This window comes from Bactrocera dorsalis, chromosome 3 (assembly GCF_023373825.1).
Source record: "Bactrocera dorsalis isolate Fly_Bdor chromosome 3, ASM2337382v1, whole genome shotgun sequence".
Taxonomy (NCBI): Eukaryota; Metazoa; Arthropoda; class Insecta; order Diptera; family Tephritidae; genus Bactrocera; species Bactrocera dorsalis.
Window position 1 is genome coordinate 84,956,769 of NC_064305.1, and position 16,174 is coordinate 84,972,942.

Sequence of the window (16,174 nt, forward strand, 5' to 3'; positions counted from 1 at the left end):
ATACATATAACGAATAGTGTGTGTTACAGGTTGTATGCCTCTATGATGCATGTCCAAGTTGCTATTTTACTTTAAATATTATTTTATTTATATATTCTTTTATTTATAAATTATTATATATACCTAAATATATATTTATGTAGATATACATATATGCAGTTGCAACGATACAAAATTTCTTTTGATTTCATTTAATGTTTACATAATAATTTGTTACTAGCTGTAAATTTTTGTTTTAATTTTTTTATTTGCTTTTTTACTATTTGCATGGTTTACCGTTATCAGTAGTTAAATTGTTAAATACAATCAATCTTTTCTATACATATTAGTTGAGAGCGTTGTTGTTGTTTTAATATCTTTAAAGTTTATTTAGATAGATTAGCCGTCGCGTCGTAGACGAATTTGTATTAATCTTATCGTATAATTTATATATTTATATAAAAACTGGTATAAAATTTCCAAAGTTGATTTATGTCCCTCTGGGCATACGGCTGATTATTGCCCTGGAATCCGCTGCACTTGCGAATGTCACGTAAATTAAATATCTACGGGTAGCAAAAATATGTTTTGGGAGTTTCACACACACACATGTACATAAGTAAATATGATTCTACTAACTACCGCAACCGACAGCAATAAGTTGAGGAATACGGTTTTTTGTATTTATTTTGTTTTTGTTTTCTTGGGGTGAGGTTTGCCTTTATTTTGTCTTAACCTAAAGCTATATAAATTTATATATTCACATTTCCATTTATACATACATATACTTATGAACATGTAAAGCTACTTGGTCGCTTGACATAAGACGTTTTCGCGCGTTCTTAAGCGTAAGCAAATGTGAAAATTAGTTATATGTAGATATAAATATCTATATGTTTTTGGATTTTCGTTTTTCATAAATTTTAAAACAATTTTTTTTCTTCAAGAGTGCGCTGAACTAAGAACTAACTACATAATAGCGTTAATTTTGCTGAATTTTTCATATGTTTTCTATTTAAGTTGCGTTTTGGTGTGCATATAACAGTAAATAACAAAGCAAATTACATTTGCAATCAAGCAATAAGGTACAAGGTAGAGTTGCGCACGCACAAGCGCATAAGTCGCTGCTGCCCAGCCGCGCGCTCGCATTGCCTTCACGTGTTTACGGGTGCGCCGAACCATAACTCGGCCTTTATGGGTTTTTATTCCTTTTGTGTGGAAAATTCACTTGTAGTAAGCCATTCTACTTAACGGTTTATTTAGTTAGTGCAATCATTTATTGCTTATGTACCTGCATACATACATGCATATATATGTACTAATTTGAATTTTAGCTACCTAGTATAGTATATGCAACATTATTTTAAATGAATTATTATTGTCAAGTGTTGTTTGTAGTTTAATTAAATAAAAGCAAATACGTTTTTAACTGCAATTGCGCACCACATGTTGCCTGTGTGTTTGTGTAATTATTTTCTATAAAAAAATTAAGTACTTTCAGTTATTAATTTTCAACAAATTGTCTTACACACACACCTACCTTAACTAAAACTAAGTTAAAGCACTGCGTATGGCGCCCTAAATTCCCTCAACCAACATGCACTGTTAGACCAACGCATGCAGCCGCTGCTCTAACCGCCGAGACGCCGTTTACGTAGACTACACCGCCACCACTGTCGGTGCGCCAACACGCCGACGACCACATCCTTGAACAGCTACTATTAATGCACGCCATTCGCAATGGTCGGCTTGCGTTCGTATGTGCGCCGATGCATGTCGTCCACGGACTGTAGGTAGTAGGTGCCGGGGAAGAGCGCGCTTACGCTGCCGGTCGGCGTGTATGGCGCCGCATGATTGTTCTTCTCGCGCACCTCCATCAGTTGGGAGAACAGTTCGGGTGCGACTTTTTCGCGCGAATTTAGCATCGGTAAAACATAATCCAATTTAGATACGAGCTGCTTGAAAGCGGCAGTATCCTTGGTCACTTGCATTGAGTACATTGTGGCCGCCAAACCGGAGCCATACGAGAAAAGGCCAATGCGTTTGCCAATCAGACGCTCCGTTGGCGTATTGATGAGCAATGAGACGAGACCAGAGTACACCGACGGTGTGTACATGTTGCCCACCTGATTGGCGAGCAGCAATGATTGGCGTGTTTTCGCTTCGAAGACGTCTGCAAATTGTGTCATGAAGGCCTTTTCCACATCGCGATCGAAGTAGGTTTGTGCCAGCGTGCATTCGTTGAAGCGCTCCAAGCCGGGATATTTCAGCGCACGCTTCTCAATGCTGCATTGTAGGAAATCATTGAAGACGACGCGCGCCACTGACTTTTGCACCAACTTGCAGAAGGGCGTGTGGAAGAGCAGCGCTTCGAAGTTATCCAAAGTAAATTCAGCCTCTTGCGGATACTTTTTCGCAAACTTCTTACAGTACAACTGATAGCATGTGTCCAGCGCGGAGAGATAACACTGTATCGATAATTTACCATCAACTGTGGGATACTCCGAGCTCAAGTCGGGCTTATAGAAGTCGTAGGCATGTTCCATGTGTGTGGCGCGCAGACCACGTTCGAAGACGAGCGGCGCATTCGGTCCCACCAACATAGCAATGGCGCCAGCGCCACCTGTGGGACGTGCTGCACCCTTCGCGTACACGGCAATATCAGCACAAACGGCCAGTGCGTAACGACCATCCCAGCTGGACGACTCTATCCAGTTGATTGAGTTGAAGAGTGCCGCTGTGCCGCCGTAGCATGCGTTCGTTGTATCGATGCCCTCGATATCTGTGTTGCCCGAATCGGCAAATAGCTGCATTAGCACCGATTTAACGGATTTCGATTTGTCAATAATGGTTTCGGTGCCGACCTCCAAACGTCCTATTTCTTGTGGTTTGATTTGATAGCGTTCCAGCAGGCGGCTGACCACAGTGAGGCACAGTGAATTCACATCTTCACGATCCGAGCAGAAACCCATTTTTCCTTGTCCCAAACCGATGGTGTATTTACCCGCTGAGGCGCCATCAAATTGTTCCAATTCCGTTTGGTCCACAAACTGGGATGGGAAGATCGCCTCAATGGCGCGTATGCCAACATTTTCGGGCCACATTTGTAAAAATGATTGTTTTTAAGGATATGCGAGTTGAAATGGAAGCTTGACTAGTGCTTAGTAGTTGGTTATAGCTGACAGTTGAGAGCTGGTTGGTAATGCGCTTGGGTGAGTGTTAGACTGCAAAGGAAAAGAAGTAAGCTATTAATAACGGTGTATACATATATTGCAATGGGTGACCCTTCACACTGGAGGACAATTATATAGGAATTTTCATTGTTTTTATTTTTTATTCACTGTCTCACATGAGAAAATCGTTCATAAATTATTCGTGGACACGATTCGAAAGAAACTATTTTGACACATGAAAAAAAAAATCATATTTCGCTGAAGGTACTGAAAACCTTACCAACAAAGTCTTATAACTAGTATATGGAATATAGGATTAGGTCTTGGCATGTTTTTATTGGCTCAGAAGTCTATTTTATGGCCGATAATAAAGATTTGCATTAAATTAGCATTTGTAGGAAAATATTGTCAGTCCAGGTCAAATTTGATCAGATGCTAATAATGACCTATATAAAAGAGGAAATAATTTCTTCGGAATAACAAACGCCACGTCTTAAAAAAAGAAAAGGTAATTGCCTAAAGTATGAAACTGTACATTAATCAGTAGGGTATTAGATGAAACCGTATATTTCTGGAGAATTATTATAAATAAAAAATTAATTTCCACGTTTTTCGAAGTTAGCCTCTAAAATCGAAATATTTTCCTTCGATTTTTGAAATTGAACTTATTAAAAAAAATTAATTATAGTGTGTAAAAAAAAAAGAACACGGGTCCGAACACTCGGAAATCCTCACTCACTTTGACTTCATACCGGATCACTTGGATCATGGAGTCGCCAAACCGAACTCTGGCTGCTCCTTCTCCTACTCATATACCGGTGCGGGTGTTGTGGGTGGGAAGAAACTGTTGGAGGAGAGGGGCAGTCGGCTTCTACGCGGATGGGTCAAAGCTTGGGAGGAGGATTGGTGGAGGGGTCTACTATTGCAGTGTCCAGGCCGAGGTTGCAGTAAGTTTACTGCTCCGTAGTGTAGCCTCCACTCATAGCAGAGCGGCGATAATAGCTTTGAACTTATTAACAGTGCGCTCAGGCCTGGTCAAACAGTGCCTAACCTCGCTATCAATATCCTCGACTGTGTTTGTGATAAGACTGATATGTGTGCCAGGCCACAGCGAAATCGCAGGAACTGTAATGCTTATAAGCTAGCAAGGAAAGGCACCTTAGAACCGCTATCGGCGGAAAGGGAGCGGATCGGTGCTCCCGTATGTCTTGTGTTTTACTACTAAATAGCTGAGCTTCGCGGAAGTTTAGAAAAAAATACAAAAAAAAATGTTGAAATATCTAAAATGAAATATTTACTTAATTGTTAGTACTTTCCTTTGCTTTTTTTTAATATCTAACAATTGTGATTTACTTTTTTTGCATAAATAAAAGTTGTGTGCCAGACAAATTTTAATTTAAATTTTTTATCATAGAAACTTTAATTGCTGTACTTTGAGTGCTTTGACACAAAACCATATCAATACTAATTATTACAAAAACAAATCGATATAAATGCAATGGTGATAAAAAAATTTGCAACTATAACTACATACATATGTATGTACAAAATGGTTAAAAGTTCACATTTCTATAAAAAATAGAGTCCAATTCTCAATTGGCATCGTGTCGAAGACCAAACGAACAAAGGTTAGCACTGGCTTCACGTTTATTTACCGTGCGGAAGCACAAGCAATTTACATAAACATGTATGTATGTACATATGTAATTTTCGTTTTCTTGTAAACTGGTATAAACGTGGTAAACCTATATACCTACTTATTTCCAAATACTTGACACACGCACAACTTTCACCTGTTTGCACGACGAATTCTTTCAACAATTTAACACAAACTTACACACACACATACATACATACGTAAAAGCACAAATAAACGTACGCTGATGAGTTAACACTGCTGCTTGTCTGTATGTTAGCGCTAAATAGTTTAATAGTTTTCTTAAATAAACACTCGCCAAAGCTACGAAATAAAGCCAACCGAACGGAGTAGAGCCGAGTGAAAGATCAAAAGCACAGAATTCGCAGGCCGCGGGAACACACTACAACTTGAACGCTCAAGAGCTGAAAGCCAAATGCGCGCGACAAGAGATCCACCAGCGTTGAAGAGTCGCCAGCGATGGTCGATCAGACCAAACGTCAATTCCGTCAACAGAGCGGCGCGCGTAGCCAGCAAGAGCCGAATTGAGTGATCAATTGCTGGTTGTACGGGTGTGTGTGTGTGTGGCTTCCAAAATATGAATGAATGCATATTTCAAGTAAAACTATAAAAAAGAGTATTCAATTGAAAATCGAAATCGAAATCAACAAATAAAAGTTTTCCGCTTGAAGATTCGCGCGCGCCGCAATGATTGCGTTAATACAAACAACTTTATTTATAAATGTGTGAATTGGAAATTAACATATATAGCGGACATAAAACTTACTATTGCATATAATATTATAATAAAACGGTAAATATTAAAATCAAAATCGCATTTAACTCGTATACAACCACGTGGTAAATTGCAATTTCTGTAGGGTAGAATTGGACTAGTTCAAAATGGTGTTGCACTACTTTTTTTGTTAGCTAAATCGATATTTGTCTGAAGCGGATGGACGGAACGACTTGAAATTACATTACATGAACTTATACTCATACATATGACATCAAAGTGGTGGAATGCTATCCTAGGGAGGATATAAAATCTTGCTGCGGACGAACTGTTCGTTTTGTTAACTTGTAATGAAATCCGCTGTCAAAGATATGCGGACGACATTGTTATTATAGCTAGAGGAAAATTTGAGGACACTCTCTGCGATATTGTATAAAGGGGACTAGGCCTAGGCAAAGAATGGTGCAGAGGAGTTGGACTGAACGTTAAACCCCCGAAGACAACCATCGTCCCTTTTACGAGGCATAGATCCCTGCCTGGCGTCAGGAACCTAACCTTTGGGGACAGAGAGATAAAGATCACTAATATGATCAAATACCTTGGTCTCACGTTGGCTGGATTCCACTCTGCGGTGGAAGCAGCTTGTTAACCTGACCATGGTACTAAAGCATTTATGTTATGAAATCGGCTAGCTGTTAAATTCTGGGGTACTATCAGGTGGTTGTATACTGATTATCACATATAGAGCAGTGGATTTAACCTTGAAAGCAACTTCGGTAAGACTTCAACGATCGAAGCTGCAACTGATTCGTCTTCATCTTCATCTGCCATGCGCACATGTCCGATGGCGGCACTTGAAGTCATGCTGGATCTCACACCGCTTCAACTAGTAATCGGACAGGTCGTCAAACACACAATGCTCCAAATGATAGCAAAAGGGTTTGACAGAGCTAAGTTAATCTCGCATGAAGGACTTAAGTGGCGAAATACTACTGGTTCTTTTTCCAAAGGCCAGCATTATCAAAAGTGTAAACTTCACTAAGAAGTTCAAAGTTACCCTCAGATTGGAACGATTCCGCTCTCGAGCTGCTTCGAGTTAGTACAATCAAATTGTGTACCGACGGCTCGAAAACGTTGGAGGGAATTGGCGCAGGAGTCGCTAACTCTCCATACCTTAGGGTAGCTTTTCGAGCATAAACCAAGAAGAGGTATTTGCTATAAGTCGGTGCGTAGAGATAAACCTCAACGGCAACTATCGCAATGAACGTATAGTTATACTCAGCGACAGTCAAGCGGCACTAAAAGTGATCTCTGCATACGAGATCAAATCGCTATTGATGCAGGAGCGTATAGAACGGTTGAAGAGTCTATCAGATCGTAACCAAGTGCACCTTATCTGGTTGCCCGGTCACAAAGATATAGGCGGAAATGAACTGGCTGATGAGCTCGACTGCACAGCAGTTTGTAGACGCAGCATAGAGACCCTTGGATCCTAATAAGGATCACATCGGCTCAATAGCACCTAGCAGTATATTGGAATTTATCAATATGCTGGAGCTAAGTGAGTCATTGTGACTTACGAGGGGGCACAATGTACCTTAGTAAGCCGTCTTGAATTGGTTCGAAATGAACCATCGATTGCGTGATCTTGATCGATTATACATCCATTCAAGAACCACAACCACACCATGACGGACCAGTTGTGGAAGGCGTCAGTAAGTCCATTTAATTTCTACATAGACAACTTGTACATAAGCATGTAAGTGGAAGGTATTGTAATGAAATCGAATGAAAAACTTTCTCTGGCACATTGTTTAGTGAAGAGCGCGCTTGAGGCCGAACGAACGAGCGTAGAAGGAGCGTGCGGATGAGCAACTTATTGTGCGTGAGTGCCTTCAGCGGAATGTTTACTTACACAAACTATATGTATATGTGCATGCACCTATGTACATATGTATGAAAGCAGTGTGTTGTTTGGTCAGTGGGTCTCTTGCATAATTTGTGTAAAGATCATGATCACTCTGTTTTTTGGGACTTTTTTCAGGTTGTCAAAGGAATTACCATATATACATATTCATATATATTTTTTGTTTGATTGCTACTCGAAAACTCGTTCTCAACTGACATTTGGTGTGTGTGGAAAACTGCAGTGCGCGATGCATTCTTTTTATATATTTTTTATGTAACGCCACACACGCATTTAAGCGCACACGTGTATCCGATATTATCTGTATAATTATGCAGTTGATATAAAAAGCAGTAGGCTATAAATATATATTTTTTATGTAAAATTGTGGATATTTTTTGATTTCTTAGGGTCTCCATACTCTTACACCATACATAAAATTTCAATGTCATTCAAGACGCAAGGAAAGAAGTGATTAGATAAAACGAAATCTCTGTAGAACTGGACTAAAGCAGAGACACATTGTTTCTATGATAATCGGATTTGCGCCACCGGATGAAATCCGTTCCAAGACAGCAGAATCTACGTAACCGAAACGAACCCGGTTTTATATCCAACCACGGACTGTCAATTCGGCAGTATCACTCCAAATTACTTCAAGGAAGACGATCTGAGTCTGAGTGAGTCACATCGCCTCAATAGCACCTAGAAGTATATTGGAACTTACCAATTTGTTGGGGCTAGTTGAGACGTTGTGACTTATGAGAGGGCATAATAGATCCCAGGTCGCGGTGCAATCCTCACTTAATCATTTAATCTGATGATCTGAGTCGATTTAGCATGTTTGTCCCTCCCGAATAAGTCCGTCAGTTTTTGAGATAACGATTTGAAGTTTTGTATACGTGCTTTTCTATCCAAGAAGCTGCTCATTTGTCGGAAGCGTCGATATCGGACAACTATAGATAATAGCTGTCAAACAAACTAACCGATCAAGCTCAAGTACTTGTATGGAAAGTTTTTCATTTGACGAGATTTCTTCAAGAAATTTTACATAGATTATCGCCTAAGGCAATAGCGCAATCTCCGAAGAAATGGTTGAGATCGGATCACCATAGCATATAGCTGTCGAACAAACTGACCGCTCAAAATGAACTTCTTGTATAGAAAACATGTTTATTTGACGGAATATCTTCACGAAATTTGGCAGAGAATATTTTCTAAGACAATGCTACAATCTCCAAAAATATTTTAGAGATCAGATGACTATAGCACATAGCTGCCATACACACTAAACATAAAAAATCAATTTATTGTATGGAAAAGGAAATTTGGTATGATTATTATCCAAGACAATGCTGCAATCTTTTAAGATATCAATGAAATTGTACCGCTATAGCATATAACTGACATACCCGTTCCTACGACAGTCGAGTCTACGTAACCAGAACGGACCGGGATTTTTATCCGGCCAAGGACTGACAACTCGGAAGATTTCTGACGCTACAACAACAACATAGTTGACATACAAAGGAACCGATCAAAGACAAATTGTTTGGAATTTTTTTTTGCCAAGATTTTTTCTTGTTTTTCCTAAAAGTTAGCTTTACTTAATTTTTGTCATATTTGCATATTGATAAATTACTTAAGGGGGTATTCTGGTCGAAAAAAATCGATTTTTTTTGCATATTTTGAAAGTTTAGACTTTCAAAAAATAAGACCTTGGAAGGATTTTTCAAAATTCGACTTATGTTCGGAGATACAGCCGATTTTGTGACGTGCCGTCCGTGTTCACTAGAATTGTCTCCTAAACTTTAAACGCGTTTTTCTCGAAACTACTTTTTTGAGGTGGTTGACATGATATCTCAAGTTCTACTGAACCGATTCCTTTGAAATTTGGTACATATCTTCTTTATACAATGCTCTATCGTGTCTGCCTTGAATTTTCAAAAATTTTGATTTGAAGTATTTTTAAAAAATTCGAAAAGGTCGAAAAATAGGCTCAAAAAATTTTTTTTCAAGTCGACGCCATTTTGTTATTTTTCTTTTGCCTAAAATTCATGCATCTAGACCATAATACCCCCTTAACAACCTACAAATAGTGCTGTCACAACTTAAATGTCGTCGTATGCTGACACTTAAGCATTCCATAAAATTAATTTAGTATGTAATGTCTATTAAAATTTTATTTTTTTCTTAAATATACATATGTATGTACATATTTTTACATACAATTTTTTCATATTTTTTTATTATATTGTATTATTTAATAAAATAATTTTTATATAATATTTATATCATTACTAGGGTCGGCTTTAGTATACGATCCCACGATTTCAGGGTTAAAAGTGGTATGGTTGGATAGAGCTGATCCTCCAGATTAAGAAAATATATAATTGTTGCCGCCGCAAACTTATAGTTTTCGAGATATTTGCATTTAAAGTTGAAAATTTTGCAAATTTTATCTTGCAATTTCTCGATTGCTAGTAATTATTTAATTCATATTATGCCTTTTTTATGCACTTATACTTCATTACATTGTTTCTACATATTTTTTTTCCAGTAATTATTTAGTTATTTGCTTAAAATAAGCATTTTATATTTTACACAATTTTCATTTCATGCACAATAACAAAAGTATTCCGTGTTGACAGATAATAAGTGTTGCCATAATTACACATTTATCAAAGGAATAAAAATGAATAAAAAATAGGACTATACCCCAAATACATAAATCATTGCCCTTTTTCTTGATATATCAAGATTTTTGATACACCCCGGTGTTGGATCGGCCAGGGTTATTTTTTTGAAGCGCGGCCGAAGGCCGCCAACGCGAAAAGGGGTTTTACTTAAAAAAAAACTTGATACACCCCGTTGTTGGATCGGCCAGGGTTATTTTTTTGAAGCGCGGCCGAAGGCCGCCAACGCGAAAAGGAGTTTTACTTAAAAAAAACCTGATACACCCCGGTGTTGGATCGGCCAGGGTTATTTTTTTGAAGCGCGGCCGAAGGCCGCCAACGCGAAAAGGAGTTTTATTTTTTTTGAAGCGCGGCCGAAGGCCGCCAATAAAGCCTTAAAACTTTTCTTATTACAATGGAAAATTTATTTCAGATAGTATTTGTTTTCTGCGTTTGAGTTTTTATATCCATTCTTATTCGTTTGATATATGTGAAATTATGGCAACACTTAATATCTGTAAACACGGAATACTTTTGTTATTGTGCATGAAATGAAAATTGTGTAAAATATAAAATGCTTATTTTAAGCAAATAACTAAATAATTACTGGAAAAAAAATATGTAGAAACAATGTAATGAAGTATAAGTGCATAAAAAAGGCATAATATGAATTAAATGATTACTAGCAATCGAGAAATTGCAAGATAAAATTTGCAAAATTTTCAACTTTAAATGCAAATATCTCGGAAACTATAAGTTTGCGGCGGCAACAATTATATATTTTCTTAATCTGGAGCATCAGCCCTATCCAACCATACCACTTTTAACCCTGAAATCGTGGGATCGTATACTAAAGTTTCCCCCATTACTAAACCCCCCGTTATGAGTTTATTGCCGCCTTTCACATCACGTGTCAGTCAAGCTGTAAATTAATTTAGAGTACCTCATGTAATAATGACAAGCTTGGCTCAAAAGTTAAGTGTCCAACACTTTGTTGTTGTTGATTTTTAACATTTTTTCGCACCAAAGCAGCCTTAAATTGACATAAACGACAAGTGACTTGCAACTACAAGATTATTGCGTTTATATATACATACATACGTATGTTATATGTATATATGTATGTATATATTCATTTGTGTTATATTAACGTTTGTCTACTTTAAGTAAAATCGAGTTGAAAATTAGACCAATAAAACAATTATTTCATTTAAAGACTAATTGGTGCGCTTATTTCACTTTCTTTAAAATAAATTTGAAGATTATTTTTAAATCCAAACAATTTGTTAAATTTCTGCATAAAAACAATAACTCAGCAAAATACTCTTAATTTCGCGAATAATCAATTAAAATGACGCAAACATACAAATTTACAAATATCAACAGCCGCAAATATTTATATATAAACATACATAAACACACGCGCAGTCCCACTTTTAAATAATATTTGAAAAAAAAAAAGAATCGCAATATTTGAAATCTAATTATTTACCGTTTAAATTCCGAAATTTCACTTTTTGTTTTGTGTTTTCGCTTTATGTATGTCGAGTGATGAATTGGCGCTTTATTTGTTTTGATATAAACAACGAACAGGCCAGCAGCGACTCAGAGGTGTGATGATGCAGCTTTAAAATACTTAGAATCAATGAACGCGTAATCGTGATCACAACTAAATGTTTCGGAGCGCAAAGCTTTCAAAAATTTCAAACCGTAACGCTGGAAATCGTTAAGAAGACTGACTTCGAAATGATCGCAAGCAGCAAACATATGCGTTTGGCGGCGCTTGTTGCAATAAATGCTTTTCTAGAGCTACTGTTCTTGTTGTTATTATTTTTCAATTGTTACTTTTTGTTGTAGTGGGGTTAATGTATTGCCCCTACGATTGCTAAGCACCTTTTGTCCATTTGGCTTGCGCACAACAAAGTTAACTTGTTATCGATCGTGCCGACATTTGAGCATACCAATCATACATACACACATATGTATGTATATGCATATATGTATGAGGGGACGCCTATTTACACTATTTATTTACTAGACACTCCTAAGCCCTGCCACTGCTTATCGTAAACGATTTGTATGATTTTCACGTATTGCTCAATGCCTGTAATATTTGACATTTTGTTGTTGCAATGAAAGCAATTCGATCAATGATCAAGTGGCATGCAAAATAGTTGCATATATGTACATACATACATACATGCATATGCATGTAAATATGTAATTCAATACATTTAGTTTACATTTTTAGTAAATGGCAGACACCCACAAAAACACAACTCATTCAGTTTTATTCGAAAATTGCGCTTTTCATCGATTACATAGACTTTAGCGTTCATTTGATAAGCTTATCAGCGGCGTACTTGTCGCTTAGGAACTAAGCTAAAAAGTAATCTATAAATCATTCGTATGTTTTTGTTGTTGTTTAGAAAAACCCTCTCCTATAATTGCCGCTTGTCATAGTCGAATGTTTACTTGGGTTCAAAGTTTAATTGCTTTGTAAAAAAACGTATTCATGTTGTGGCTTCGGTTTTTATTGGTGAGCAATCGTTCCGACAATTTGTTGCAAAAAAAAAAAACATAAAAGTGCAAGCTGATTGCAAATATTTTAAATTTGTAAATAAAATTGCTTGTTGTATATCTTCAATTTACATCAATAGCTTCATACATACTTATAGAGTTCAAAAATAGCACTTATGAATATCCCAGATACATATGTATGCATATGTTTACATGGAACGATAAAATCAGCGTTTACGTTTGAACTCTTTTTTTTTCAAACAGAAAAGTAATGCATGCGGGTACAGAGTCAACGTTATGACGTTTTTCTAAGAATGTGCTAAGTTCATATTAGAAAAATTCTGACTAAAGCTTCATTTTTACGTGTAAACATCTTGATTTTGATTTCTACGGAAATATTGAAAATATAATTATGTGTCTATAATGTTCTCATTATCTTTGTAAGTACATTTCTTTATTAAACAATTACTGATATATAGCAAGAATACGTCAACTGAGGTATACCTTGATCAGTGTATAAAAATTTATAACAATATACATATGTATAATATTTATTAACTTTACTGTGTTAGCGTCGATATTAGCTTCAACACTTGCATTTGACAGCCTTTTCAAAATAACGGTCAAGTATTACAAACATTGCTAACGCTTAATTAAAACATTTGCTCTACTTCGTTCTGTTTTAATAAGTGAAATTATAAATGATTTAATAAAAATAGACATCAATCCATCCTTCATCACATTTGCCCAGCCCACATCAATATATGTATGCATGTATGAAAATTTAACTGCAAATATTTACGCATACATACACACATATGTAGGTACGGAGCGTTTAATTTAATATACATATCTACGAGTACCAAGAAATGAGTATCGCCTGAGCGTTTTGTGATTACTCACAACTTTCTTAGCACACGCTTTGTGAGCGGCGGCATTAGCCACAAACATGCATATGTACGTATAAGACTTTTTTCGGCTGACATACAAACATAAGTATATATAAATATTTGAAATTTCGTAACTACTGCTTTGCGTTTCATGTGCGCTAAACATGCAGAGGTAAATGTTAAATAATTAAAGCATCAATGAAAAGTTTAACTGTTTTGGTGCTGAAGGTACACGTTGATTACTGCTGTCATTAGCAGCGATGCAGTCACATGTGAAAGTCTGACAAAGGACTATTTGCTTTTCCTGATGCACATTCCTTACACGGTTTTAATTGAGGCTTATGCAGAAACACTTTATTGTCAGAAAAACCAACTCTGTTTTATCACATCAAGAGGCACATTATTTTATTTTTCATTTCCAAATATGCATGTTACTTTCTTCTTTCCTGTGGCGGAATTCGTATGTGAATAACATAAAAAACTTTCACTCAGTAAAATACCATCATATGTTCTTACCTTAAAGTATTAAATTATTTCTACTGCACTTGAAGTGATTAAAACACAAATCACGTTTATTTTGATTATTTTAAAACGTATAAAAAATACTACTTCTATAATAGCTAACTTTATTATTTTGGGGAATTGTATTCCTTTTCACTCTTATTAAAATAAATGTATTAGCCGCTGGCGTGTACATGAATGAAAGCAGACTTTGACAGTTGCTACAGTTTACAGCTGTTCCATTTGCAGTGGCTTTCAAAGTGCCCAAAGAAGGAAACGAGTCAACAAAGCAAATTCATAAGAAATGTTAAACGAAATTTGAAAATATATACAATAATGTACACATTTTTAAATAAAATAAAACTGAATGCATATAAATATTTGCACAACGCTTCAAAACTGCTGTTATAGTATGCATTGCTTATTTTTTTTTTTAGACGTACTCTGCTTTCACTTTTCTTAGCTATTGCTTTTGCATTTGACATTCTTGATCAGCTGAGCGACCATTGTGAATTCGCCGCAAATTGCATTACACACATGGAGATTATCAAACTTCTTATTTGTTTATAATTTAAATTAAAATAATGTTAAAATCACTATTCCGGTTAGCACCTGCTCGTGGTACATTGCGTCAGCATTTCCAGCTAACACAGTGTACAAATCACAGCCTGTTGTCAACGAAAACCGCTTGTGTTTCGGTCACATCGCGTAGTTGTGCTAAAGTAGCCGCCGATGAGAACATCGATAATGAGGCTAAACCCGCTAAAACCCATTATAATCCATTTACGCAAAACCAGCCAACATATGGAACCGGCGCAAAAGCTGAGCCTCCAGCCAATATTGAGGAACGCGACAAACTTCTCAAAGTCTTACAGCTCGAAGTCGATATAGCACATCAAGAGGGACGACGCGTACCGCCATTAGAGTCAATTACCGATGAGAAGTGGGCACACATACTTACACTGCCTTCGAAATCAGCACGTTACAAGTATTACAATTTCTTATGGCAAGTAGAAGCTAAAAAACAAGCCAAGGAACGTAAAAAAGAAGAACGTGCAGTGCAAGTGCTAGAGCGAAAGGAGGAAATGCGTAAAGAACGTGAGGAGAATCAACACATCATCTATGGCTTGGGACATACATCACTCTTTTTACGCATCTACGATACGACCATAAATAATTTTCAGAATAACAGGTGACTACTTTCATTACAATGCAATTTCTTAAATTTATTGTTGCTTATACAGATTGATACGCGCGATGCAGTTTTCGCCTAAAATTGTGCTAGACTGTTCGTACGATCGACACATGACGCGTCGAGAGGCGCTAAATGCCGCTAAACAATTGATGTTATGTTTTGCTGAGAATCGTGCGCATGATGATCCTTTCGATTTGCATTACTGCAACGTAAATATGAATAGTGTATGCACAAAAGCACTCAACCGTTACATACCCACTATGTTCAATACAGAATTTCCAATGAATGTGCATGAAAAATGTTTTACCGAGTTATTTCCAAAAGAAAATCTAGTCTATTTGACGCCACATTGCCGCACAGATCTGGAAGTGTATAATCCCGATAATGTGTATATAGTCGGCGCAATGGTGGATACGGTAAATACACATCGAACAACAATAAAAATGTTACAAAATCTATAATATTCTTCTTGCTTCGCAGGTTAATAATGAACCGCTATCGCTGGCCAAAGCGAAACGTTTGGGCCTGCGCATGGCACGTCTGCCGCTCGATCGCTACCTGCAGTGGGGCGCCGGCTCAGGCAAGTCGCTAACGCTTAACCAAATGGTCAACATATTATTGGACCTGAAGTCTACCAATGATTGGACACAAGCGCTGCGACATGTACCACGCCGCAAAATACTTGATGTATCAGCAGAGGAGCTGCAACAGAAGCGTAAGCTGGAAAAACGCGCTAAGCAGCTGAATTTCTCTTTAGATAATAACTTCGATGATAGAGATTACAAGCAAAGGCCCAAAATAAGATCCTATAAAAAAGATTTCAATTTAGAAACTTGGGGCTCTAAAAAGAAAACTGAAAATAGCTACTAATTACATTTTTGTAAGTTTTTAGTTTAGAAAAATATATATATTTAATTGAAACGAAATTATAGACCGTAAAAATTGTTGAAAACCAGTAAGTCG

At 36.9% G+C, this 16,174-nt stretch overlaps 2 protein-coding genes across 7 annotated transcripts; one reads left to right on the forward strand and one right to left on the reverse strand.

The window, feature by feature from the left end:
• Nucleotides 1-312: 312 nt before the first annotated feature.
• Nucleotides 313-14,218, reverse strand: LOC105227740 (hydroxymethylglutaryl-CoA synthase 1). Of its 6 annotated transcripts, none has more exons than XR_002183922.3 (3): nt 14,032-14,218; nt 1,520-3,203; nt 313-1,455 (listed from the first exon to the last, which is right to left on the reverse strand). XR_002183922.3 is itself a non-coding variant. In XM_029550872.2 (2 exons), the coding sequence occupies exon 2, from the start codon at nt 3,081-3,083 to the stop codon at nt 1,701-1,703; it is 1,383 nt and encodes a 460-aa protein (XP_029406732.2). In that variant the 5' UTR covers nt 3,084-3,203; nt 11,598-12,014; the 3' UTR covers nt 313-1,700. The 6 variants fall into 6 exon arrangements, 1 of the variants encoding a protein (XP_029406732.2); XR_007422346.1 differs by lacking the exon at nt 14,032-14,218 and adding an exon at nt 11,598-12,014 and having other exon boundaries at nt 1,516-3,203; XR_007422345.1 differs by lacking the exon at nt 14,032-14,218 and adding an exon at nt 5,108-5,239.
• A 289-nt stretch (nt 14,219-14,507) lies between these two features.
• On the forward strand, nt 14,508-16,166 carry LOC105227739 (mitochondrial ribonuclease P protein 1 homolog). Its single transcript, XM_011207233.4, has 3 exons — nt 14,508-15,208; nt 15,261-15,627; nt 15,692-16,166. Exons 1-3 carry the CDS (start codon nt 14,601-14,603, stop codon nt 16,079-16,081), a joined length of 1,365 nt encoding a protein of 454 aa, XP_011205535.2. The 5' UTR covers nt 14,508-14,600; the 3' UTR covers nt 16,082-16,166.
• Nucleotides 16,167-16,174: the final 8 nt, after the last annotated feature.